Consider the following 26167-nt stretch of genomic DNA (forward strand, 5'->3'; position numbering starts at 1 on the left):
GAAAATACCGCTGGTACCTTGTCAGAACTTCTTTATACTGCTTCGCCGTTGGAGCCGGCCCGGGAGTCCCCGCAAAGAGCCCATATGCCTTCATGAGCGCGCGGCAGTCAATGCTAAGGTGGGTAACATAAAAACCACAAGGGGGCAGACCATGGTGCGACCATTGAGGAGAGTTGTCTAGACAACAGAATACCACCCTGGGGCGAAAACCCGTACTGCCGTGTCATCGTCAGGTGGCCTCAAACGGGACGCCCATACTGGGCAGCGAGGCCCACGTATTACCATAGCCCCGACCACGCAGGAACCTTGAGGTGGGCTAAGGGATGAAAGGGTGTTACAGGAACTTCGCCGTCTGGTCCCAGGGTCCGCGCGGTTCCGCGATTCGGAATTATGCAACAGTCCGTGTGTGGTCGCAGTTCGTGCAAGAGCGTCAGCATGTGCAGGCTGCGGTCACCATTCTATCAGCAGCCAACACGTATGTCCGAGGGATTGGAGAGGTTATGATATTGCTTACAAACTGCCAAAATGTGGGAGTCTGCATGATAGATGGAACCACACACCATGGCCATCTCGACCACCCGATACCAGGGCAGAGACCTCGGAAAGTTGTTGTCCGATGTAGGTCGAGTAAACTCTAGATATGCCGCCCACATGCCACGCCGAACGTCCGCGTTTCAATCATGCAGTAAGGCCGTCATCGCGAGTTGTCAGTCAGCTAGCCAGGAATACGACGCCGCCCGCTGCGTCTCCTGTGGACGCCCTGGACCCTGCAAACGGAGACAACGCCTCGGAATGGCATGTCTGGGGGAGTACCAGTTTTTGGGTGTGGTACTTTCCATCAGAAGATTTCCAGCATCTCGCGGAGAACGTCAGCGGCTTCTCACTGTCAATCGCCGTTGGACGACCACACGGCCGCCGAAAGCGCATGTTGCATGGCGCAACGAGATTTCCCTGTTGTCCTCTCGCATGTCCATATATTGCACACCTCCAAAGACACATATTTCCAATATTGTCGATCACTGGGCACAAGGTTTGGTCAGTCAAATAGGTTGAGAGCGATGCTGCTCAACCGCACGCACCCTTCGATCGGAGGACCGATATCCACAATAAGTTTGGAAAGGACGGAGCTTTACATAACGCGGACTGAGCTGAGGCATTCAGCCCGCTCGCCACGGTAGGCGGGCATCGAATTCCGATGAGTGTCCCGCGTCAGAGGGGCTGTTACCAAACTGACACCTTGCAGGCCCGCAGGCGGTCCGTTCTCATGGGGCGTGGGTCCTAACAGATTTCAATGAGAGAACTTATTAATCTCGGAGTTACTTACCTGTGCGGCGCGTAGGATTGGGTAGAATGGGCTCGCCATCTGGGAACCTTGTACCACGGATAGACGCGGGCAGTAGTAGCTGGCTCGCACTGGTCCGGCGGATCTAACGGTTGGAACCCCCCTAAAACGGGTATGCAAACACCCTTACATGGTGAGGACACACAGCCAGATCGATATTAACCGCTACATCGTCATCGAAGAGACCCACGCATTCTAAGTTAGCCCTTCCCGCGGAGGAAGGCACGAGGCGGAGTTTGCGCTATCAATACATGGTTAGAAGGTCACTAGCCGGATCTATGTGCGGTCAGAATGCTCACGAACGGGATCCGGCCGCCTGGAGGGCGCCTTGCAATTTCAAGGGAGGTGTACAGGAATCATGAGGATAAGGGGAGTGCATTGAGCGTTAGTATACGAGTTTTTCTCGGGCAGATTCGTCTTTTCTCGGCCCGCCGAAGATATCGCATCCCGATATCTTAGTAACTGGCAGCACCAGCGCACATTGGGGATGAGGCGAGCGTAGCGCAGCGCAATGATCTCGAAGCACACGACCTCGCGGCAATGGCGGCGGAGGTAGGAGGATGCAGGGCAGGCGCTCGTTGGCGGCTGCGAGCAGAGCGCCCGACGCGAGTCGGAGTCCCAAAATCATCCTCCTCTTGCCGCCACCATGTCCTCGCCGCTGCTCGCGCTGGGCAAGCAAAAGCTGCCGCTGCGCGTCGCACAGACCTCGGTGCGCTATGCTGGTCGACAGGAGACCTCCGGGCCCGACCCCAGGAACGATATCATCCGGCGCGCACTCTACCCCTCCAACATCCGCAACCGGGCCTCTCCCGTAGGAACTTGGCGGCCAGACGTCGGGCGGCGGCTCCAGCGCGCCATCCCTTCTGCACAGGCGCACGAGACGATCGAGAGGGCGTGGTTCCTGCACCAGAGGCACGTCCGACGGGCGCGCAACGCGGAGCTCGAGCGCAAGTTCCAGTCCGTGCAAAACGCGATGGAGACGCTGCGCCAGGTCGCGCCAGCGCTGTATGCCGATGCGAACAAGGAGGAGGACCCGCGTGCCAGGAGCTCGGCAGAGCTGGAGCTGTTGAAGAAGCTCAAGGGCCCGGAGAAGAAGGCCGTCGAGGCCAGGATACGCGGGCTGTTCCCGAGGGAGTTGCGCATTCCGACAGACACGCCTCCCCGGAATGGATGGACCTATGAGTTCACGCCTGTGGCACGCCCCCCATAGACCGGTATGTGGAGCCCGTTTTCTTAATTATGATGATGTTAAGCTGAAGCACGACGTCAGGGTTCGACTGCATGACTCTTCTGTTCGCGGTTGCCTCGCGGGCTTTGACTACCATATACACCTATACTCCGGGATTAATCTACCGTGCGCGCCCACCATCTATCATGTCATTTCCGGCCTCTTGGCACGTTGGATGCTTCAAGACGTGCCTGAAGCGTGCCGCCTGCCTCCTGAAACGCACGAAGCAATTAGACGCGAGGATGGGTACACGGAGTTGATTGTCTGAGGAAAGTGATGATACAGAGAAAGCAATCGAGAGCGCGAGGCCAGCGAGGCCACGGCGGCCGGAAACATGAGTACACAACGAGTAACTTCACCACCTTCCGTCTCCAACGAGGCTCTCACTCGGGAGGCCGTAGCCGAAGTCGCCACGCTGTCCGCTATGGTTCTTTCCAAGAACCGTGGTATGTATGGAGTCCAGGGCCGCCGACCATTTATCCAGAGCGCTGTAGCGCTTCTTCTGGAGGCTATGTCTGTGAAAGGAGAGTCGAGTTAGTCTTAAAACTAGCGCCGCACACGGCGAGACGCGTACTTGGGTTCCAGCTCGAGGCGCATTGCGACCTGGTCGATGCGACCCTCGACCTTGCCCTCAAGGATGAGCCCAATAAGCAACTCCTCGACCTCCTCGTTCTCGACGTTTAGTTGCTGAAGGAACCACGTAAGTACGGGGCGTCAGAGTGAGTCAGAAAGAGCGCCGAACCTTCGCAAGGAACGCTAGCTCCAGCCGAGTGTAAGGCTTGATGAGGTCAATCAAGTACTGCGTGCGTAGACTGCGCAGGAGCTCCCCGATGTACTGCTTGATGAACGAATCATCCATGATAGTCGCCTTGTTCTCTACAGTGGCGTCAGAGGCTGCGCAGCGGCAGGGAAGAAAGGTCTTACCTCGCAGAATCCTCTCGGCGGCATGCACCTCACGCCGTTGGTAGGCGTCTACAAGATCCGTCATGGCCTTGATCTGAGGGTCGGTCTTGTACCTGTTGGACGGGAGGTGAGATGGATTGGACGACATGATCCGTTACAACTTACGGTTTGGTCTCTTGACTATCGAAGGGGTTGACTTCGCTTCCCGTCAACATGTTGGCGAGGACAAGATACTTGAGCACCTGTATCCGCTGAGGCGAGCCGGCTTCGTCGTAGTTCTTGAAAGACTCGAAGAAATCCTCGCTTGCGCGATTCCATTGACCTATCGCGCACGTTGAGCAGTGAAGTATGTTGAAATCTACCATGAACTTACGTTCGCCCATCCACATCTTCCCGCCACACTCCTTGATCACACCCATGATTCGGGGATGTGGAATGGCAGAGCGTACGGCGTTGGAGGCGTTGTAGATCTCCTACAATGTGAAGCGTGGTTTGAAAGCAGTCAATCGATGATGAACAGCAGAGAACCGACCTTCAATTTCTTGTAGTTCTTCCTCTCATTGTGCATCTGGATCTCAAGCGCGTAGATCTCCAAGAGCTGTGTGCCTTTCTGGGCCTGGTCGTCGGCGTTCTCGCCGATGGTCGATTTGTACAGTTCGTTCAGTATCTGGTGTGATAGAATCATATATTGACATGGGTTTGCATTCACCGGACTCGAATACATACCTTCTGCAGGCGACCGTACTCTTTACGATCCAGCCACAGCTTGGCAAGCTTCAGGTTCGTCTTGGCTGATAACCGCTACAGCAGCAGATGTAAGGCGCGCATTTTGCAGATAAAGATGCGGCGAAGCCTCACGTCATTCTTAGCCTCTGCCAATGCTGCCTTGGTGGCCTCGTAAAACCGCTCGAGGATGTTGACTTCGACCGGACCACTCTTGCTACCGCCGACGTAATCCAAGATGCTGTTGATGGTCTTCTCGGCATAGTTGCGTGTGACAGCGGATTTGGTATACGACAAGAGCTCGGTGTATGTCTTGAGAGCATCTGGTGGTCTGTGCAGGGTGAGGAAGAGGAGTTTGGTAGACTGCTTCAACGCCTTGAACCCCCTGCGATACACATAAGCTACCGGGATAGATCGGACGCAAGTAATAGAGCACACCAGTCTCCCTTTTCCTCTTCTTGCTCTACGATCGCACGGAACTCCTTCAATGCTTGTTCAGGGTTGTCCTCCTTCTTGGCTGTATTTGGCTCAGTGTCCGCCACAAGATGAGCGCGGTTAGATGCACACATTTCGCTGTATAGTACATGTTCTCGGCATCTGCGCCTCCTGCCTCTTCTTCATCATTGTCGTCGTCGGAGTAGGCAAAGCCGTAGTCCTAGGGCGGTGGCGGCTGATTAGTGGGAGATGCTGCGGGTGGCAGACGGCGTGCACACCTCGTCGCTGCCTTGCATGTAGTCGGCATCATCGTCATCCATGGTGAATCGAAGCGGTGAAAGAGGTCGATGAGGTAGAGATGGAGGAGGTCGAGGAAGAGAGCCGCAGACGAAGGCGGCGTGTACGCGGAAGTGGCACAGGACTGAGGTATGCGCGTCGCGTGATCGACGCGTCGCCAAATATGGGCAGGGTCGTATCGCGTCAGTGCTTTCGGCTGAGTGCGCTCCTCACTCCGCCACCCATTCCGCCTTCATGACTGCCACGACCCGGATGCCTGCAACCCCCTCCACTCTATGACCGACCACACAGACAACGTCTCTGTCGACTCCCCCCACAGCCCGCCCTCCTTTCGCTCGCGCAGCAGCACCAAGGTCGTCGACGATGTCACCAGCCTGACCTCTTTCAATCCTTTCTCCGAGGAGGATGAACACGACCAGTCTTCTTACGCTCTCGTCACCTCTCTCTTCTCCAAGGTCAAGAATACCCTTTCCGCGCCGCTGTCCGCCGCGGGGCCGTCCACAGCGCCCGCGCATCCTAGTACATTCTCGGGGAACACTGTTCCGGAGCAACGCCGGCCGTCTCTCAACTACTCGGGCTCTAATCAGTCAAACAAATCCGGTCCAGAGAGACCAACACCATTCAGTATCAATGTCTCAAACCCTGCCCCGCCGCTAGTTTCCCTCACACCTGTCGTTTCCGAGACCCCATCCTACACAGGAGAGTACGATCGACCACCATCTCGGGGAACAGCATACACGGAGATCTTGGACGGGGGCGGGTACGCCATCCCAGGATTCCCCATCCAAGACAGTGATGCACGGAGCATTCGAACCAACGGGAGCTTCGTGAGGTCCGCATCCGTGTCCAAAGTCATTCGCAGGATTCGGGGTGAAGGTAAGTGCACTCTCGTCTAGTCGCAGCCTAATCGAACATTCTCGCAGGACTGTCTCGCGAGTATTGGATGGACGACGAGCTCTGCAAGGAGTGCTATGACTGCAAGAGCGTCTTCACCACTTGGCGACGGAAACATCATTGTCGGATTTGCGGTACGCATTTACGTTCTGTTATGCAGTAGCTGCTGACTTACTGCTCACTTCAGGTCAAATCTTCTGCTCCCGCTGCGCCTCTAATATCATCAAAGGTGCACGCTTCGGCCAAGAAGGCATGGTCCGAATATGCAACCTGTGTCTCGACAAGCTCGCCAAAGTGGATGACGACGAGGACGAAGATGACCGTCGCTCTATCATGTCGTCCATGACTTCGCCATTCGCAGCTCACCAGTTTGGCGGAGAGTCTCGTTCGCTCAATCTCTATGCCCATCCACAGTCGCCGTTCGCCGCATCCCAGCTCTTCGGGCGCACCGATGAGCCGTTCAACCTCTTCTCCATTGCTGAAACCAGGGGGACATATGCGGGTTCTGAAGATAGCGGTTTCGGCTCACGCCCCATGACGCCCATGGACGGATATGCCACCGCTAGGTTCATGCGCGAGAACCCCGTTCCTTTCCGCAGGGCGCTGACCGAGGAAGACAAGGACACTCTCTCCATGGCTGATAAATTCCAGCGCGACAATTCGCCTGTAGCGGGAGGATCGAATTCACCAATCGAGTTTCCGGTAACGGTCCCGGTGTCAATGGAGGGAGCGACCAGCTCTGTTCAGTTCCCGGTCGGTTCGCCGGAGCACCCGTCTGGCGTCGAAAGCGCGGGGGTGTTGCGCTCGCGCTTCAACTCTTATGCAGACTTCGAGGGCTCTCCCCCCTTCATTCGCAGCCGAGTGCAGAGCCGCCTCGGAGATAGCTTCAGCGTCGGTGCATTTGGCGAACCCGGGTGGCGTACAAGGCGGGAAAGCACTGCGTGAGTGGCTTGACAAGGTTCTATCTCGCCCTGAGACGCTCAATACTGTAACCTTATGCAGCTATGCTCAAGAGTTGAATCTAATCTCCATGTTTCATCTGCGTATCATGCTCCGTCAGATGCTCACGGCTGAAGATATCCCCAACATCCGCGAATGGGAGGAGACCTTGCTGAAGCTTGCGCTGCGGATAGCACGGGAACTCACGTTCACAGCACATCCCCACCGGCAGGGCGCCGATATGGATGTCCGACGGTACGTGAAGATCAAGAAGATTCCCGGGGGCGCACCGAAGGACTCCGAGTATGTCGACGGGGCCGTTATCGCCAAGAATGTCGCGCATAAGCAGATGTCGCAGAACTTGCGGAACCCTCGCGTCATGCTAGTCACGTTCCCCCTGGAATTCCACCGTGTGGAAGGCCAGTACATGCATTTCGGCCAGATCTTCCGACAGGAGAAGGAGTACCTGGGAAACCTTGCCAGCCGGATTGCGGCCCTCCGACCGCATGTCGTCCTTGCGGAGAAGTCTGTGTCTAGACTCGCTTTGGATGCGCTTGCGAAGCGTCAGATCGCGGTCGCGAGAGCGGTGAAGCCGTCGGCGGTGCAGTTCGTGGCCCGCATGACGCAGGGCGATGTCTTCTCCTCCATGGACAAGCTGGCGTTGGAGCCGCGCCTTGGGCATTGTGCTCGATTCCGCCTGCAGACCTTCGATCATCCATTAATCCCCGGGCGCCGTAAGACATACATGCGCTTCGAGGGATGCAATAGCGAAATGGGCTGTACCATCCTGCTCCGTGGCGGCGACATCGAGACTTTGCGCCGTGTCAAGAAGGTGACCCGGTTCCTCGCCTTCATGGTCCGCAACCTGAAGCTGGAGACCCATCTCTGGAAGGACTCCGTCATTACCCTCCCCCCACTCACCGCAGAGGCTACACCCCCTACCTACTCCGCGGATGCCACCACACCGATCGCTGGCAACGGCTTCGCAGCCACGCAGAATGCATTCTTCGCTTCTGGCCACCTCCCAGCCTTTCTACACGAGGACCTTACGAGCTCCGCCAGGGACCACCACATTGAGGATCTCCCGGATGAGGACGCCGACCAGATACGACTCTCGCGACGCATCCAAGAGTCCCTGGAACCGTACCGGAAGACCTTCATCTCCGTGTCTGCCACCCTACGGTTCCCGCCTCCCTATCCGATTCGCAGGATGAAAGAGCTGGATGACGAACTCATGCGTGTGAAGCGCGAATGGGAGGATGAGGTGATACGTCGGGAGGAACGCGGCAATGCCGCGCACAAGCCGGAGGAGTCTACGGCGACGATACAGGTATCGCTACCCACGCCAGACCCAGACGATGTTGCTGCCCAAATCGAGTGTCTTCCCCTACCGGATCTTCCCCGAACCCCCACCAACGAAGACGGCACTCCCATGCTTGACGAGCGGCCGGGTTACTTCGATCTTCCACCCACTGCTTCCCCCGGTCTCTATGCGCAGGGCTTGTCAGCCTCACCCCTCCCCCGTTTCCCGCTGGACAGGCCTACGGTGCAGCTGAAGACCGCAGATGATATCAAGCTCGAAAGCCAGTATCAGTATGTGAAGTGGCAGCACTCAGAACAGCGCCGCATATGGGAGTGGTACCTACGGAAGAATCGCGATGACTTCCAGGTCGAGAAGTACCAGTGCATCAGCCTCTGGGAGCTCACGCTCCCCATGGATGAGCTCGGGTCTCAACGCGCTTGCTTCCCGCCGAACCAAGAGTACCTCACATTCTACGGCGAGAACGACTGCACGCTAGGCCAGTTCATCGAGAACTCCGTCATGGATACGCTCAGACGGTTCCTGGACCCTAAGGCGATCTGCGAAAACAAGAGCTGCAACCAGCCTCTCGCGCGCCACTGCAAACTCTACGTGCACAACGAGACCCGCTTGTGCGTCACCGTCGAGCAGTGGGACGGCCAAATCATCAACCACATCAACCACCTGCCGTCCCCAGACACTATCATCACTTGGAGTGCTTGCCGCAATTGCGGGTCAGCGACACCGTTCATTCCTATTTCTCCAGAGATGCAGCGGTATTCCTTCGCCAAGTTCCTGGAGTTGCACTTCTACCCCGCGGACGTGAACATAGTGCAAGGCGCGGGATGCGAGCATAACATCTACAGGGACCACGTCCGCTATTTCGCGATCAAGGGTATGACGGTCCGCTTTGTCACGGACCCGATTGTACTCCACGAGATCGTATACCCTCCCATGCGCATCCGCGTACGCCCAGAGACAAAACTCGAGATCAAGAACACCGACTACGAGCGGCTGCACCACCGGAACAACATGTGGTACTCCGCGCTCATCGATGACCTGAAGCTCATCAACATCGACGCGGCGACGGGCGAGGAGGAAACGGACGCACTGCTGACCTCGCATATCAACGCGCTCATAAACAAGGCGGAGTGGGAGAAGGAGGACATCGCCCGGCTCATCGACAAGGTGTACAGAGAGTCTGCCCCCATCGACACGCTCGCGCTCAACCAGGTGCGCGCGTATCGTCAGGACAAGATCGTTGCGTGGCAGCAGGACTTCGACAAGCTCCCGAAGCCCCGCTTCGCGCAGCCTGACAAGCTGAATGGGCGTCGGACGGCCTTTGGCTCGGTGCGCGCCATGCTGCCCAAGCGAGCGGACTTGTACGGGACGTGGGACCTTGACCGTTCCGCACCTGCGAGCGTGTCGGAGGCGGAGGAGCATATGCCGACGATGCGGCGGGTGACGGGGGACTCGTTCACTTCAATGTCGTCTGCATCAGAGATGTCCGAGACGGAGTCTCTTCCGGGGCCGAGCGAAGGGAAGGGCAAGGAGACGGAACTGGAGAAGTCGCCTGCGCAGGCGGAGGGTGAGTTGGCCGAGAAACCCACAGCCGTCGAGGGCGGGTTGCTCCCACCTGTCGAACTCTCCCTGGTTACTGTCCTTGAGTCGACGACGGGGTCGGATCCCGGGAGCGACTCCACTATCGATGCCGGACCAGGAGACGGACCTATGTCTGACGATGCGACATCCCCGCCTCAGGTCAGTACCGACAACATCTTTGGCTTCTACTTGCTAACTGACCTATGAATAGACGCAACAGACGGAACAGCGCAATGAAGAGAATCGACCCGCGGCTTCCCGCCTCCCCCGCCGAGTTTCAGTCTATCCCAGTGTCGCCGAGTTAGTGAAGAAGTATCAGGACTACCTTCCCCCACAAGGAGTCGAGGACCTCACTAAGACTGCTCTCGCTCCCGGAGTACCCGTGTCCGAGAGCGAGCAGGAGAGTGCGCCTCTCATCCGCCCGCGTGTTCGCACAAAGGCCCGCCAGCAGCAGTTCGTCACCAAGCGGTCGTCGGTCTCTGACTTCGAGTCCAGCTATGCCGCTAACATTGCTCCCAAGTACCTGACGAAGCGACCGCCCGGCCAACCAAGTACTCGCATCCCTATCGCATCGTCCTCAGACTCACGAAACCCCTCGCGCCGGACGTCGCCCGATAAGCGACCATCCTTTTCGCGCATGAGCACCAACTCTACACTGCGCCCTGGAAGGTCTTCTCCTCCCCCACCGGGCAAACCTGGACCCCCTGCACCAAGTTCCCGGCTTCGGAATAAGCCGAGCCTTCGCCTAGGTCCCAAGGATATGAAGCTTCCACCTAGCCGGCCTCCCAGCGTGATCAACGCGAAGTCGACGTTCAGGCGACCGCAGGGCGCTGGTAGCAAGGTCTCCAATATCGCGAAGCATTTCGAGCGTATATCCAAGGATACGGAACGTGCCAATCGTCGGTACGCCGTTATTCGAGGGAAGCGCGCTCGTCCAGTCGCGTCGGCACGCGCCAAGGTGGAGGTTCTCGAGAGTATCAAGGATGCGATCAACGACGAGTCGGACAGCTCTGACTCTAGCGAGGCGGACGATGAAGGAGGCGGAGACCACGATGATCACGCAGAGGAAAGCTTGCCCAAGAGTCCGCAAAAGCAGCCCGAGACCCTCCCCGCGCCGGACGTCACCGTTCATCCTGCGTCGGACTCGGAGCAGCAGACAGCCAAACCGTCCGCGGACGTGACTCCTACCGGTCAAAGCGACGAGAGCGCTGCTGAGCAGCCTCCCACCGCTCCTCAGGAAATCCCAGAATATATCCCGCCCTCGGTTATGAACTCCCCCATGCTTTCCCCCACCACTCAGTATGGCGCGTTGCCGATGACCCCGCCTCCGACGGATATGGATATCGGACGACCTTCTATCCTGAAGGCCCTCACAGGGCTCTGGCCTCAACAAGCACCGTCTCGCAGCCGAATGGATCCTGACTTCGATGACCCGATGGCTGACCCCGAGCACATCTTCCGCGACTCCTCAATGGTGGTTCGCACAGACGAGCCGACCTCTATCATCGCTCTAGCACTGAAGTAAGCAGAACTTCCGTATTACACAGTGTCGTGCTAAACCCCTACACAGCTCCCCGCAATATCGAGACATGCTGGCGAAGTCGCGTGCGGAGAAACGCTCAGCGCGCGAGCCCAAGCTCACAGATGGCGGTGGCGAGGCGTTCATGCCCGACGACTGGTCTGTCGCAGAGTCGTCGTCAACATGGGGCGTAGTCAACGTCGACAGCTCTGACGCCGCCGACCCCACGGAGGAGCTCCGTGTGCCCTCGTCGAAGCTGCCGTGGCAGATCTGTATGTTCTTTGTCCATTCACACATTACACTGTCTGATCAATTGCCTAGCCTTCGAGAGTGGCGGCCTGACAATCAGCTGTACGGTGCTGTATCCTGAACAGTTTGATGCTCTGCGTCGGACATATGACTGCGAAAGGAGCATCATTGAGTCACTGGCGCGCTGTGTCAAGTTCGACGCTAGTGGTGGCAAATCGGGCTCTGCTTTCTTAAAGACCCTTGGCACGTATTCTCAGTCGTTGTCGGTTGCGATGACCTAACCTGTTGGCCACATAGACGACCGCTTCATTGCCAAGGAGCTCTCGCGTGCCGAGCTGCAATCCATGGAGACGTTCGCACCGGCGTACTTCGACTACATGTCATCTGCCGTTGTCGCACAGGTCAGTGGCTCCTTGTTTACCGTCTACATGTTACTGATAGTTGTTCAACAGAGACCCACTCTCCTAGCCAAGATCTTCGGGTGTTACAAGATCACATTCCGAAAGTCACATAAGCATCAGCCCGGTAACAAATCGAAGGTGACTCAAATGAACCTCCTTGTTATGGAGAACCTCTTCTACGACAAACACTTCTCCAAGGTCTGTCGGCTACAGTGACAACATGCTTCTCCCGCTGAACGGTATCTCCGTCAGATCTATGACCTGAAAGGATCCACTCGGAACCGGCATGTTCAGTCCACCGGTCGGGAGAACGAGGTCCTTCTGGATGAGAACCTTGTCCAATGTACGTCCCTGTTACCTGCAAGTTGGTGCAGGGCTATGTCTAATCGCCGATACAGCGTCGCACCTGACACCCTTCTATGTCCGCGAGCATTCCAAGCGGATCCTACGGGGAGCGCTGTTCAACGACAGCAGGTTTCTGGCTGATCTCAACGTCATGGACTACTCCCTGGTCGTTGGCGTCTCTAGTAGCAAGGAGGGCAAGGATGGGAAGGACGTGAAGGACGAGCTCGTTGTTGGCATCGTCGGTGCGTCGGATCGTTTGACGAAGTTGCGCCACATCTGACATTTCCCTTTTCAGACTACATCAGGACGTATACTTGGGACAAGAAGCTGGAGAGTTGGGTGAAGGACACCGCGTTCCTGGGCGGGGCCAACAGGGGAGAGCCGACCATCATCGGTCCAAAACAATATCGACACCGTTTCTTGAGCGCCATGGAACGCTACTTCCCCTTGGTAAGTGGTGTGCGGCCTTTCAACGCTCTATGCTAATGCGCCTTTCAGGTCCCTGACCGGTGGATGAAGCAACCTGATGCCCCTGAAGAAGAGGGCAATAGCCTCCTGGATTTGTGGCCTGACTGGTGATACCGCGGCTTCTTGGGACACTGTACCATCACTGTAATGTTAATCTGACCGTGACTTGTATACCTTCATCTTCACACTCGCACTCGAACTTCTCATGTCGCTACTTCGCTCACGTCCCGCATTCCACACTCATCTTCGTCACATGTAATGACATACCCCGCAATCATACAGCTTGTTTCCAGACTCGCAGCGTACAACAGGCGTCACAGCATACTACAATTACTACATTCAGAGCTTCCGCACCTTCGTCTTCTCCCTGTCCGCCAATGACTGCACCTGCCGCTTCGTCTCTTTCGAGAAGGTCTCTCGTGCAGTCTTTTTCTCCGACCGGCGTGCTTGGCGCTCCGCCTTGACCGCCTGCTTGCGTGCCTTCTTCTCCTCCGCCGTCTCCTCCTTGGGGCGCGTGATGGTCACTCGCACGGCTGTCCAAGTGTCAGCCCAGAGTCCTAAGCTAACGGGGGATGACATACGTCTAGAATCGTCTTCGTCGTCCGTGCCAGAAGAATCAGACTGTGGTTGCTTGCGCGCCGGCTTATCCTCCACGACGGAAGGCAGTCCGGTCTTGGGGTCGAGTCGGATCTTCGGTACAGGCTTGCTGTTGCGCGCCTTGATAACCCGTGGGTGATTCTCAAGGTTACTAAACGTAGCTGTGGAGTGATCGTCAGACGCTGACTCGATGACCGACAAGGAACGGACGTACTCAAGATCGTTTCGCAGTCCCACCGATCTTTCTTCTCGTCCAGGTCAAGCGGCATGAGAATGTCGTCGTCCTCCTGTCCACTGTCCTCCGCACTGTCCCGGATCACTGCCGCTCCGAGACCCTTGCGAACGGCATCCAGCTTGTCAATCGCTGAGCCAGGGAGGACGGGACGCATCTTTCCAGCGATTACTTCATAGTCATCGAGGAACTCGTCCATCATCGACTCGAAGTCTTCGCGGGACGCGATGAGGTCCGGAGCCTCGTCTGGATCTTCGAATGAAGGCTCCTCATCCTCTTCTTCGTCCGAGTCGTCGTATTCGCGTTGAATCTGTAATGCATTTAGACTCCATGGGCGCGGTGGTACTACTCGTGAAGCGCACCTGGTCGAACCTCTCATCGAGCACGCTGAGGTGCTCGTTTCGGAACATTGAAGAGCTGCTCATACTGTAGCCCGAGGCGTCCGATGTACCCTTTCTCCGCCGCTTCCCGCCGGAGACTGCTAACCGTGGGAGGGTACCGATGGTATCTCCACCCTCGGAGTATTCATCGGCATCGGAGGCCTCTTCCTGAGGTGCGGACTTCTGCGTTTGCTTGAACCGGGCAAACCGGGTCTCCCAAGAGTCGTTTGCATCGCCCTCATCTTCTTCTTGAAGACCGTCAGCTCCCAAGTCGCCCTCTCCGAGACCCTCTTCCTTGAACTCGAATGCGACAGCGTCCTTGCCCGCGCGTTCACCATCCGCGACCAGCTCTCCGAAGAAGTCGTCTTCCAAGCCATCGTCCACGAACGCGTCGTCCTCGAGCGCCTCAAGGACTTGCCGCAGATGCGGGTCCATGTCCGGCTGGAACCCGGCGAGAGAGGAGGGAATGTTTTCTTGGGCCTCATAATTTCTAGGCAGCTCAGACTTCGATGCAAGACTGGTCTCGGGAAGGTCGAGCAAGGTGATGGGATCCTTCGCTTTCCCCTTTCCTTTCGGTTTCGGAGCCTCAAGCCATTGACTCTCTACGCCATCCTCTTGCAAGCCGACGGGCTTCAGATGTTGCATGTAGTCATACTCGGTATCGTCGTAGTAAACACCGTAGAGCGTGGCCTCTCCTAGGTTCGGCCTGGCTTGGTCACGGGCGAGCTCTGAAGGCGAAAGCAGCTGCTCCAAATCCGCCCGGGACTTCCCCTGTAACTATTGTGAGAACCACCTTGAGTATTGCGGCGGATCAAGCTCACCTTCAGGTTTGACCGCTGCACGGGCTTGAGGACATGTTTGCTTGCTTCGGGATCGTGGATGAGCGGGTCGCGCTGCGAGCGGTGGACGACCTGGAAATGTTGTGCGCCTGGCTGGCGGAATACAGACTTGGGTGGCATGGCGGTGGCTGAGAGAGACGGAAGTTGAGAGAGCTCAGAGCAGCGTCCGATATTTTTCGCCGATGCTGTGGATCGGAGGATCGATCTCTAACCCTAGCCCAGATCGGGAACCCTAGCAAGACCTGGTCGACCCCGTCTATTACGTAATCTGACTTCTCTCGTCCGCCCAGTCGATGCTGCAGTCATCGTTGCACTCGACGTCGCCGCCACCACCCGCGACGTTCAGCTAGATTCTCTGCTTTGTCACCCCCCTCTCTCTATCTGCGTGCTCTCTTCTCGTGCTCTGAAACTGGTTGACTCCTCTCGCTCATCTTCAACGCGTGTTGTGGCTACTGGAGTTGGTGTTGAAATCTCGAGATGCAACGGGAGCATACGCGTAGAGGATTTACCATATACGTGTCTTTTGCTGCCCAGTGTCTCCTCAGAAGGTGTACTGACATGTCATGACGTCTCTACTAGTCACCAAAGGGTTGTTCTTGAGATAGACTTCTCAGGCCACATATGGGTACGCCCCCGCTTCAATCGCAATGACGTCTGACATCCATATCGTTTTTCAGGGCTACACGACTATCACCCTCAACCCAACCACCAAGGACCTCAGGACGATACATCTGCACGCTCGGCAGTGTGGTATGTCCCCCGTATCCTCACTGCGCCACGAGACCTTACAGCTAAACGCATGACATCCCCAGACGTCCATAGCGTTACAGTCGGCTCCTTCCCCGCAGATTTCGTCCATCACGACCCACTTTCTCATCTAAGTGTATCAGACCCCGGAGATGTCCACAATCACCCCGAACTCAAGCGGCGCGTGTACTCTGCACTTGCAGAAGGCGATGAGGGAGAGCTGTCCGTCTGTATACCGAAGGAAGTCGCGGTAACCCCGTCAGGGAGTCGCACTCAGGCCGGCATCTTCAGCGAGGGTGTGTACTTACCCTTTTCTCCGTAACCTCAAAGTGCTAACCGTCGCGGATCATAGCCGCTACCCCGGAGCCCCAGACACCAGGTCCTTTGACGCAGCCTTCTCATCCCGTCACTGAGTACAGGCAGATTGAAGTCACGATCTCCTACAGTCTGAAGAACCCCGCCGATGGAGTGCAGTTCGTGTTGCCGTCAGATGCATACCCTACGGTGAGTACAAGTTGTATGTTCCGGTATGAGGATACCTCACTTATGCTGCCGTCACTGCAGCGCGTGCCACATGTCTTCACCATCCCGTCGTCACCAGATGCATCGCGATGCTGGGTACCTTGTATCGACAACCTGTGGGAGAAGTGTGCATGGGACTTCGAATTTGTAGTTCCACGGTCGCTGGAACAGCACGACGCGGCCTCAGACGATGAAGACGAAGCCGTGGAGACTGATGAGTACCCGACAGTGGTTGTATGCAGCGGGGAGTTGATGGAACAGGTAAGAGTCCCTCAATGGCGATACCGATTTGTTCTTCATGCTTTGCATTCAAGGTCGCCCACCCCTACAACTCGAGCAAAACCATATTCCTCTTCTCACAGCCCGTTGCCACCTCCGTGCAGCACATCGCGTGGGCAGCTGGTCCGTTCCATGTTCACACCATCCCAGCCGATCTCAGCGCAGCGGAGGATGCCTCTGGAACCACCCAGCCTCTCATGACCGCCTTTTGCTTACCCGGTCACGAGTCCTACCTGACGAGTACGGTCTCCTTCATGCGTTCAGCGATGAGCTTCTACGTCACCGAATTCGGCTCCTATCCGTTCGGCTCATACAAGCTCGTCTTCGTCGAGGAGCTCCCTACTCAGCGGTACGATGCGGCGACACTGTCGCTCGTTACGGTCGACATGCTACATGGGGAAGACGCGATCGACCAAGTCTACGAGGCACGACACGCCCTCAGCCACGCCCTTGCTTGCCAGTGGATTGGAGTCAATATCCAGCAGAAGATGTGGTCCGACACCTGGCTTGTGAATGGACTAGGGCTTTACATCACTGGGCTCTACATCCGCAAGGTGTTTGGAACCAACGAGTACAGGTTCCGGCTGAAGAAAGACATGGACCGCGTTATCGAGCTCGACAATGGCTCGATGCCTCCAATATGCCAGCCTCAGACCCTCGAGCCGCCTGACCCCGCCAACCTTCCCTTCATCAACCTGAAGGCTCCTCTGGTCCTTCATATCCTGGACCGTCGATTGGGGAAGTCCGGCACGTCGCTAGGCCTCTCGCGAGTGCTCCCCAAGTTGTTGCTGTCTGCCCTCACCGGTGATATGGCGAACAACCTTGTGTCGACGCACGCATTCCTCCGTATGTGCAGGAAGGTCAGTGGGATCGATCCTCGCTCGTTCGCGGAGCAATGGATCTACGGAAGCGGATGCCCTACGTTTGGGTTCTCTGCCTCATTCAACAGGAAGAAGATGGCGGTGGAGATCACGATGCGCCAGGACGCCCCGGCCTACAAAGCGCACGAGACCAATGAGATCGCCAAACTCATGATGAAGCCTGTTCCTTTCTTCGAAGTAAGTGCTTCTCTCTACCCGTTGTCTGGAATACATCACGAACCCGAGTACAGGGCCAGATGACGATCCGTATTCACGAAGCTGATGGGACGCCGTACGAGCACGTCTTGGATATTCGAAGTCCCTTTAAGCGCTATGAGGTACCGTTCAACACGAAGTACAAGCGCGTGCGCCGAAATACGAAGCGCTATCTTGCTCGTCAGGCCGCAGCACAGGCTGCCGCAGAAGGCGACGCAGACGCAGCAGCGGCAATGGACATGGTGGATATGGGCTTTGGTCTCGAGATCTGGGAGAACGAGACGGAGCGAGACAACTGGAAGGTCGCGGACTGGACGGAGGAGGACGAGCAGAATATGGCGGGGCAAACGTACGAGTGGATCCGCATCGACGCCGACTTCGAGTGGATCGCTGCGATCGCGTTCGACCAGAAGGACTACATGTGGGTGTCGCAGCTGCAGCGCGACCGAGACGTAGTCGCCCAGTATGAGGTGTGTGTAAATCATACACTCTTTCACATCTCTCTAATTCCCGGGCAGGCCATCGCTGTTCTGTCGAAGTCGCCGAACGCGATCATCGCGAGTACCCTCACCAAGACGATTTTGGTGTCCAACTACTTCTATCGTATTCGCTGCGAGGCAGCGGGGGCGCTAGTGAACGTACGTGACACATCGCTCCTGCACCCTGGCAGCCTTCTTACCCGTTTTGCAGTGCGCGACGCAGAAGCTGGATTGGCTCGGCCTATTCCACCTCTTCAAGCTGTTCTTACGTTACTGCTATGAGCCCGAAGACCAGAAGGCGGATCTCTTCAGCCACACATACGTCCCCCGGCCCAACGACTTCAGCGACATCGCCGAGTACTTTGTACGGAAGGTAAGCGTGCAACCTCACGTCCGCTTACAACAAACCCTCATGGGAGGTACAGGCGATCCTCCGCTCGATAGCGAAGGTGCGGTTCGAGACTGGCAAGACCCCCACCGTCATCCGGCGATTCCTTGTGGACCAACTCCGGTACAACGATAACACAACAAATCCGGTATGTAGTGCTTACAACACTCATGAGATGTGTACTCACCATACGATCTAGTATGCGGATGCGTTGTACATTAGCACTGTAATTTCTGCATTAGGCTACGCAATCGTCTCGGCAGTTCCTCCGGAACGCGGCGAGTTCGTATCCAGCGAGAACGGCCCAGTCCCGGATCTACAGGATGCTGAGTTGCTGAAGTTGGCGCTATCGGAGGTGGATCGATATCGCAGTATGGACAGGCTCATCCCGACTTTCCACAACGTCGTAACCGTGGCCGTCATCGAGGTGAGCGCAGTATGAAGCCATTCCGAACTCCCACTCACACCTTGTAGTTCCACATGCTCCTTACTCTTGCGGGGCTTGTTCCACACGACTCCCGCTTGTTCTTCCCGCTCACTCGGTACGTACGCATGCGCTGCTAGCTGAGAACAAGCTCACACATATACAGCGAGGGCAATTACACTCAAGTCCGTATCGCTGCGTTCGACTACCTCTTCCTCGGGAAGTGGTACGTGCCGAAGATGATGCGGTATGTGCTCGCCGTCATGACGCACGACTCCTCTCGCATCATCCGACGGCACGTCTCTCGGAGCGCGTGTCAAAGTCTCGCACTCCTAGTCACCATGGGCGAGACGAAGACACCCAAGGAGACGGATTCGCTGTTGATCGAGGAGGACGGCAACGGCGGTGAGAAGGTCAAGGAGAACAGGAAGAGCGAGATGGAGATTATGATTAGGGGCTTGCGGAAGGACAGAGAGGTGGGCAAGAACGAGGCTATTCGGGAGTTTCTGATGCCCATCGCCCTGTACGTATACCCCTCTTTAGAATCCTCTCGTGCCCACTAACTGACCGCGATATAGTGCCCCGGAGACCGATAGCGAGGTCCGTTGGTGCCTGCTGAAGCTCGCGGATCTCTTGATCCGTGGCAACGAAGAGGCAGCGCCGAAGGTCACGATTCACCTGCCTCCGACGCCCGTCGCAGAGGTCCCGCCGCCGCTACCGCCAGTCAAGCTTCCAAGCAAGCCTATCCGCGCCCTCAAGTCAGGCGGTCCGACTCCCAAGAGCCCTCTTGCATCCTTCACTGTGCCTCCCAAGCTCAAGCTGCTCCCCGGCAACTCCCAATCTGACGTATCTGCTGCACGCGCCCCAGGCAGCGCTACGCCTGGCCCGGAGAAGCGGAAGGAGTTTTCTGTTCCGAAGGTGCCTGCAAAGGCGTCGGAGAAGAAGACGGGCAAAGCAGCTCCTCGGGCACAGTCCAGTGGGATGAGCGTGCACGATCTGCGTGCTTGCAGGACCGCGCTGAAGAAGGTGCAGACGAACAAGCACGCTGCTTTGTTCTTGCAGCCCGTGGACCCCGTCCGTGACCGAGCTCCCAAGTGAGTGTCGTAAAGCAGCCGCTTGCTAGCTAGGCACTGACTGACATTATACAGCTATTTCGACGTCATCAAGGCCCCCATGGACATGAGCACGATGAACGCGAAGTTGGAGTCGGGCCAGTACAAAGATCGCTTTGCGTTCGAGGCTGACTTCCGTCTGATGACCAACAACGCGAAGACATACAACATGCCGGGGAGCTTCGCTCACAACGAGACTCTGGAGCTGGAGAGTTTCTTTGACAAGAGTACGTTGACACTCGGATTTTGGTACAATGAGATCCTAATGACCATCGCAGTGTGGGTGCGCATCAACAAGACTCTCGAAGTGGCCAACAAGGCTGCTCAGGAGAGGCCGGCTCCGGTCGCCCAGTCTACTCCTTCGATCAAGTTCTCCGCACCTGCCACCACTCCCGCGCCGTCGAAGTCATCCCCCGCGACGACGCCTGCCCCGACATCATCCGTTCCAGTGATCAAGCTCAAGATCGGCGGAGGTCCCACCAACGGCACACATTCCCCGTCACCGGCTACTTCCAAGCCTGCGCCGAAGCCGAAAGGCAAGAAGCCCAAGGAACCCAAGTTGTCCGAGGTACCACCACCAACTCGTATCCCTGCCCCGGCGCCCGTGCCTACATTCGAGGATGACGGTTCCCTCGATCTCCTGGAGGAAGTCATCGCCATCGAGCGAGAGAAGAAGCAGGGACGCAAGCAGGGGTCCAGCTCCGGCTCAAAGGAGCGCGAGCGCGAGAAGCCTGCTCCGCCCCCCGCACCGCCAGCCGAGAAGGCGAAGCTCGTCCCCAGGCTCGTGATAGGCAAACGGAAGGTGCCTGACCCGACGGAAGACGAGATCCTTGCGCTCGCAACGCCAGCGAAGAAGGAGCGGACGAGCGCGCCTAGTTCATCGTCTACACCCGTTCCACCTCCCGCGGCTTCCGTCCCTAAGCATGTCGAGCCCTCTCCACCGTCCAAGAACGGGGTGTCCGGACACAAGTCACGGGAGAAGCCGCCCAAGCCGTCGCCCGTTCCAGAGCCCGCCGTGGTCGCTCGTTCATCTGCGAAGGGTAAAGAGAAGGAGAAGGAGGCACCCCGTCCAACCACCCCTGCGAATGGCAAGGCGAAGAAGGCACCTGAACTGACCGCGCCGATTAATGAGAAGAAATGCCGGGACATTTTGAAGACACTCGCGAAGGTCCCAGAGGCACTTATCTTCATGAGGCCCGTCGACCCAATACAGGATGGCTGCCCAGAGTGAGTATATCACTAGTGATGTCTGGACGTTACTTAGCATTGGTTCCGCAGCTATCTCAAAGAGATCACGGACCCGATGGATTTCGGCACCATGCACACGAAGCTGACGCAGGGCAAGTACTCGACCATGGAGGACTTTGCGCGGGATGCAGAGCTGGTCTTCTCCAACTGCCGCCGTTTTAACCCTGAACAAACCTATCCCTATGTGTGCGCCGACGCAGTTGAAAGGGTCTGGAAGAAGGAATGGGCGAAGGCCATGGAGAAGAAGCTCTCATACGCGGAGAAGCGAAGTTTGCAAGGTCTGATGAAGACCCTGCTCGTCGAGCAAGTGTGCGTATCTCCCTCCCTGTCGTTCGCGATGACGCATCCTCATGCCTTGAACGCACGTAGTACATGGGTTTTCCGGGAGCCCGTCGACCCGGTCGCCCTCGGTATACCCACGTACTTCGACATCATACCCAAGAAGGACGCGCGCGACCTGAGGATGATCCAGCAGAAGCTCAACGGGGACAAGTACGACTCCGTGGAGGCGTTCGAGGCGGATCTGGACCTGATGATCTACAACGCGATCACGTTCAATGGCGCGGATTCCGAGGTCGGCCAGCTCGCTGTGCAGGTGCGCAACCGGTACCGCGACCTGCTGTCGCCGATCAGGGGGACGAACGGCAAGCGAAAGGGGGGCGAGAAGGGGACGCCGCAGCCGACCAAGAAGGTGAAGCTGGGCTGAGCGGGATGGTCGGTGCTGTTTGCTATGATTATATGGACTCGGCTGTCTGTCATGTTGTGTGCTGCAATCGCTATAGTCGTCTATGTGCTTTGTACAATCTATAATATCCTGTTCTAGTGCCCCCGCTAGGAGTGGTAACGAGGTCTACAACTTACTTGCAACGACTGCTTACGGGCGTTGCTGGGCGAGTATGATGTCACTATCAAGATGCACCGATCGAGGCGAGTACATGGTCTTGGCATTCGCTCAACGCCATAGCTACTGCGCGGCGGACAAGGGCATCTCCCCTCTTCTCTTCCACCACCACCACATCGATCATGCATTCACTCACGACCACCTTGCTGGTCCTCACTGTCATCCTCGTTCTCCTGCCAGCCGAGACCTACGCGTTCGGGGCAGGTGACATCCCCGACTTTGCGTACCTTAACGGTGAGCGGCTACGCCATCCTCCAATCTCGACCAGATCGTGTGGACTAAAATTGGAATCTGCGCCTCCAGGCAAGGCTTTCCGCCACGGCGACATCGAGGACATCCTCACTGAGCTCGCGAAGAGCGTCGGACATGCCGGCGGAGGCGGAGGTCTGCTCGGTATCGCGGCGTCGGTCCTAGGCGCAGCTTCCGGTAGTAGCGGCGCGAAGTTCACGAAGGAGGATGTCAAGCGTGTCTACTTTGTGAGGACCCACAACGATCCTAGTGCTGCATAGCATTCCGCTGAATTTGACTGGTTGTTCAGGGCAATTGGCTGCGGGACTACTCTCAGGTACGTAGTCAATTGGCGCCCTCCGATCTCTAATTATAAGTACTGACATCATGCATAGGCCATGGACATTGCGGGTCTGAGCAAGCTCTCTGCAGACACGCTTGTTCTCATTGTCTCTGTCCTTGGTTTCTTGGTGCGTCCATCCTCGGTTTTACTTGGTTGATCACGCTGATATTTATGTATTCAAGACCTTCGGTTTCGCCACCGACGAGTTCGAGGTCACCCCCGACCGTCTAGGTGTTTACCTTCCCACCGAGCACATCGATAACCCGAAGTACGTATGAATAGTCAGCAGGTTGATGCGCCGCTAACGTCTGTGTCGTCTACCAGAGGTTATGCTGAGAAAGAAGGCGATGCTCGTCAGTTCCACCCGAAGCTGCGCCCTCCCGTCAACCCTGAGGAGCTTGAGGTTGACGAGCGGACCGGAATGAAAGTTAGTGCGAAGCGCTGCATCATTATCGGAGAGTCACTGACAGTGTCGAGTGTAGAAGTACATGGCAACCGAGAACCAAGGATGGGATACTTCGACTGCTCTCATTCGCCGCGTGTTCCGTGGCTGCATCGAGAACGGCAGGCGTGCCCAGGGTCGCGAAGGTGCCGAGCTCTGGGAGGCTTACCGCCTCATGGGCACCGGTCTCCATACCATGGAGGACCTGCTCGCGCACAGCAACTGGTGCGAGATCGCGCTCCGCAAGCTTGGACACAACGAAGTATTTTGTCACGTTGGCGACAATGGTACTTGGAACAACTATATGCGGTTATATGCGTGTTGCTAAAGTTGCAATGTAGTCACGATCGACTCCCCTAACGGCCGCACTCAGCCTCTGGTCACCGGGACGTTCGGCAGCGCAGGTATGTCCCGAGCGTCCCGAATCTTAACGATTGACTTACACACTATCTAGACTTCTTGCACTCGCTGATGGGAGAGGCAACTGAGTACGCTGACCATCCAAAATCCATCCAGCACTTTGTCTGATCCACTCTGAACAGCCATTTGAGTCAAGCTAGCGTCGTAGACCTTTCTAAGAAGATGGACGACGTGAGTCGCCCGCCGCTTTGATGACACTAGGGGACTAAACTCTACATACAGGCGCAAAGCGACAACAACAGCCTCGGAAACTTGCAGTCTATCTTGAAAAAGCTCCCTATCGGCGGCTCAGACGATAAGATGGGCGAAGCCGACTCCATGCAGGAGAAGTCCAAGGCGTACAATTTCGACCCCAACAACGTTGCACCCCCGGAGGTCCGCGAGCAGCTGTGGCAGCTGCTAAAGTGGCGCGATGGCATCTTCAGGGACATCATCGCCAAGATCGACATGATCCCTGGGCTGTCTGACCTCATTGACGGTCTCACGAACGCGCTGAATGCTTGTGAGCCCGTTTGCGACATCAATTTCCTTCCTACGCTGACTGTTATTCAGTCGTGTACACCGTGTTGGCCCCTTACCTCTCTGTAATTGGCAAACTATATGCCCTGTCGACGGTCGACTTATACAGCCCTTTGTATGTAGCCGATCCTGAAGCAAGTCACCGACGTCCTGTCGGAGGGTAGCAAGGCTGTCATCGACTCCGACGACCAGTACCAGGTAAGGTTCATCGGAACGTTGTCATGTGAAGTTGCTCACTTCTTTGTTCAGGTCTTCGACGATGCCGACGCGTCCGACCCTTCTCACAGTCTGTTGTCTAAGGTAATTCACATTATCTCTCGTACGTGGTACTGGTACTCACATTTTACCACAGGATCATTTCGCACTCATCCTGAACGAGCCGGCCGGCAAGATTGCCCTGGTTGTCGTGCAACACAGCGTCAAGTTGCTTGTTGACGTATGTATGGAGATTGGCAGTACCAGGATCAGTTGATAATGTGGGATACATACAGGCCTGGTTCAATGACAGCGTTGACCCTGACCGCGTCATCGACGAGGTACGTAGTACTTTCGTCTTCCGCGAAATACCCTCTTTTGACATGAAACGTCGCTCTAGATCCTGGAGGCTTTCCACCACCCGTACTATGCTACTGGACGCTCCCGTATTCAACAGGAGATGTTCCAATGCCTGGAGAACTGGGTCACTAGCCTTGAGGACGTGGACGAGACCATCCGAGCACTTTCAAAGGTAAGCGCAACATCTGCACAGAGCGTACAAAACGTGCACGCTAACCAACATTGTCGGTTCACAGGACAGCGTCCGCAATGGCAAGAACAAGCGCAAGGGCACCGACGACGACATGACCAGCTCAGACCAGATTTACGGAGGTCGCGTCAACCAAAGTTCTGGTGGCGGCCAGTATGGCGCGCAGAACACGGGTTATGGCTCTTCGCAGACGTCTTCCGGCGGCCGTGCTTCGTCCGGAGGATACGGCGCGTCCAGTGGAGCTTCCGGTGGTTATGGCTCCTCGCAGACCAGTACGTATGGTCAATCTGGAGACAGCTACGGGTCTTCTGCTCCCTCCTACGGTGGTACGTCTGCTCGATCACGGCGTTCATGCATTTGCAACTAATCACGGCGTTCGTCTTAGGAGGCAACGACGAACCGAGGCGCACAACCTACGGCGAGTCGGAGGAGCCGCGCCGCGAGCACCACAAGAAGCACCACGAGAGCTCTGGACGCCGCCAGGAAGAAGAGACGTCGTACGGCCGCCAGGAGACTTCGTCTTACGGCCGCCAGGAGGAGACCACTTACGGTGGCCGGAACGAGTCTTCCTACGGAGGGCGCGAACAGTCATCTTACGGCGGGAATGAAACCTCTTACGGGGGTCGCGCCGAGCCCGCGTACGGAGGCCGCACCGAACCTGCTTACGGCGGCCGCGCCGAGCCCTCCTACGAGAGGCCCACTGAGTCCAGCTACGGCCGCACCGAGGAGCGTACGTACGGCAGCTCGGAGACCACCTACAACAGCACCGCTGCCGGCTATGGAGGCGGTCAGCGCAGGCAGGAGGAAGAGTCCTACGGCTCGGCGCGTCCCAGCTACGGAGAGGCTGCTGAAGAAGAGCAGCCTCGCCGCCACCACGGCGGAGGCCGAGGAGGCTACGGCGAGGAGAGCCATGGCCGCGGAGAGTTCGGCGGCGGAAACCGCGCCAACGAGTACGACGCCCCGCCGCCACCTCCCCGTGAGGAGTACGGGGGCTCTGGTGGCTACGGCGGCCGTGAGGAAGGGTACGGCGGCGGCAACGGCGGTGGCGAGCGCGAGGGCTTCGGCAGCGGATACGCGCCGGCCTACAGCCAACCCAGCGGTGGAGGCTATGGAGGTCAGGAGGGCGGCTACGGGGGTGGAAACCGTGGAGGCTACGGTGTTGAGGGCGAGCGCCGGGGCGGGCAGGAGGGTGGGTACGGCGGCTCCGACGAGACGTACGGTGTCCAGGGCCTGTCCCTCGGCGAAGAGGAACCTCGCCGTCACCACGGGGGCCATGGAAGGCACCATCGCGAGGAGGACCGCGAGGACAACTACTAAATGACAGGAGAAGTCGCATGGACAACGCCGCAGTAGCACAAGAAGAAGTGTAGAAATGAATGGCGCTGATTGTACAATCAAAACATGTTGTATCGTTGCTGTAGAATGCATGCGTATCCAGTACTAGTGAAGTTGTGCGCTAAATATGCTCGGGCTACGACCGCCAACGAGGGTGGCGACTCGACTCTGGCTGTGGGTGATGGCGCGGGACCATGAACGTAGTGAGCGGAGGTCGGGCCGATGTTCCGTCCCGCGCCTTGGGCACGTTGTGGCCACGGCCGCCT

General features: G+C 57.1%; 6 protein-coding genes across 6 annotated transcripts; 4 read left to right on the forward strand and 2 right to left on the reverse strand.

Moving 5' to 3' along the window:
• Nucleotides 1–1988: 1988 nt before the first annotated feature.
• On the forward strand, nucleotides 1989–2552 carry TRAVEDRAFT_110960 (uncharacterized protein; the record flags this gene model as incomplete). The annotated part of the gene is made up of 1 exon (XM_008034495.1): nucleotides 1989–2552. One exon carries the CDS (start codon nucleotides 1989–1991, stop codon nucleotides 2550–2552), a length of 564 nt encoding a protein of 187 aa, XP_008032686.1.
• A 373-nt stretch (nucleotides 2553–2925) lies between these two features.
• On the reverse strand, nucleotides 2926–4951 carry TRAVEDRAFT_111734 (PCI-domain-containing protein; the record flags this gene model as incomplete). The annotated part of the gene is made up of 12 exons (XM_008034496.1): nucleotides 2926–3079; nucleotides 3145–3257; nucleotides 3313–3446; nucleotides 3495–3586; nucleotides 3639–3795; nucleotides 3847–3946; nucleotides 4006–4140; nucleotides 4200–4274; nucleotides 4332–4581; nucleotides 4635–4713; nucleotides 4764–4851; nucleotides 4910–4951. The coding sequence occupies 12 exons, from the start codon at nucleotides 4949–4951 to the stop codon at nucleotides 2926–2928; spliced, it is 1419 nt and encodes a 472-aa protein (XP_008032687.1).
• Nucleotides 4952–5203: 252 nt separating this feature from the next.
• Nucleotides 5204–12910, forward strand: TRAVEDRAFT_55100 (uncharacterized protein; the record flags this gene model as incomplete). Its single annotated transcript, XM_008034159.1, has 13 exons — nucleotides 5204–5804; nucleotides 5852–5956; nucleotides 6010–6763; nucleotides 6825–9822; nucleotides 9875–11184; nucleotides 11234–11454; nucleotides 11504–11674; nucleotides 11729–11832; nucleotides 11884–12030; nucleotides 12085–12175; nucleotides 12231–12419; nucleotides 12473–12627; nucleotides 12676–12910. The coding sequence occupies 13 exons, from the start codon at nucleotides 5204–5206 to the stop codon at nucleotides 12754–12756; spliced, it is 6927 nt and encodes a 2308-aa protein (XP_008032350.1). The 3' UTR covers nucleotides 12757–12910.
• Nucleotides 12911–12914: 4 nt separating this feature from the next.
• On the reverse strand, nucleotides 12915–14823 carry TRAVEDRAFT_157949 (LTV-domain-containing protein). The gene is made up of 5 exons (XM_008034497.1): nucleotides 14676–14823; nucleotides 13837–14625; nucleotides 13457–13784; nucleotides 13227–13403; nucleotides 12915–13178 (listed from the first exon to the last, which is right to left on the reverse strand). Exons 1-5 carry the CDS (start codon nucleotides 14811–14813, stop codon nucleotides 12985–12987), a joined length of 1626 nt encoding a protein of 541 aa, XP_008032688.1. The 5' UTR covers nucleotides 14814–14823; the 3' UTR covers nucleotides 12915–12984.
• Nucleotides 14824–15068: 245 nt separating this feature from the next.
• Nucleotides 15069–21796, forward strand: TRAVEDRAFT_55102 (uncharacterized protein). The gene is made up of 19 exons (XM_008034160.1): nucleotides 15069–15205; nucleotides 15270–15318; nucleotides 15371–15443; nucleotides 15506–15736; nucleotides 15793–15944; nucleotides 16005–16223; nucleotides 16277–17299; nucleotides 17353–17787; nucleotides 17836–17955; nucleotides 18008–18169; nucleotides 18222–18332; nucleotides 18384–18611; nucleotides 18659–18726; nucleotides 18775–19131; nucleotides 19187–19702; nucleotides 19757–19947; nucleotides 19999–20947; nucleotides 20999–21277; nucleotides 21338–21796. The coding sequence occupies exons 1-19, from the start codon at nucleotides 15171–15173 to the stop codon at nucleotides 21672–21674; spliced, it is 5535 nt and encodes a 1844-aa protein (XP_008032351.1). The 5' UTR covers nucleotides 15069–15170; the 3' UTR covers nucleotides 21675–21796.
• Nucleotides 21797–21991: 195 nt separating this feature from the next.
• TRAVEDRAFT_111717 (Het-C-domain-containing protein) lies at nucleotides 21992–25883 on the forward strand (the record flags this gene model as incomplete). The annotated part of the gene is made up of 19 exons (XM_008034498.1): nucleotides 21992–22103; nucleotides 22173–22345; nucleotides 22408–22434; nucleotides 22493–22567; nucleotides 22623–22708; nucleotides 22765–22867; nucleotides 22923–23169; nucleotides 23224–23286; nucleotides 23337–23370; nucleotides 23425–23473; nucleotides 23525–23804; nucleotides 23855–23886; nucleotides 23945–24019; nucleotides 24071–24121; nucleotides 24174–24257; nucleotides 24313–24357; nucleotides 24417–24548; nucleotides 24613–24896; nucleotides 25034–25883. The coding sequence occupies 19 exons, from the start codon at nucleotides 21992–21994 to the stop codon at nucleotides 25881–25883; spliced, it is 2802 nt and encodes a 933-aa protein (XP_008032689.1).
• Nucleotides 25884–26167: the final 284 nt, after the last annotated feature.

This window comes from Trametes versicolor (genome assembly GCF_000271585.1).
Source record: "Trametes versicolor FP-101664 SS1 unplaced genomic scaffold TRAVEscaffold_1, whole genome shotgun sequence".
Classification (NCBI taxonomy): Eukaryota; Fungi; Basidiomycota; class Agaricomycetes; order Polyporales; family Polyporaceae; genus Trametes; species Trametes versicolor.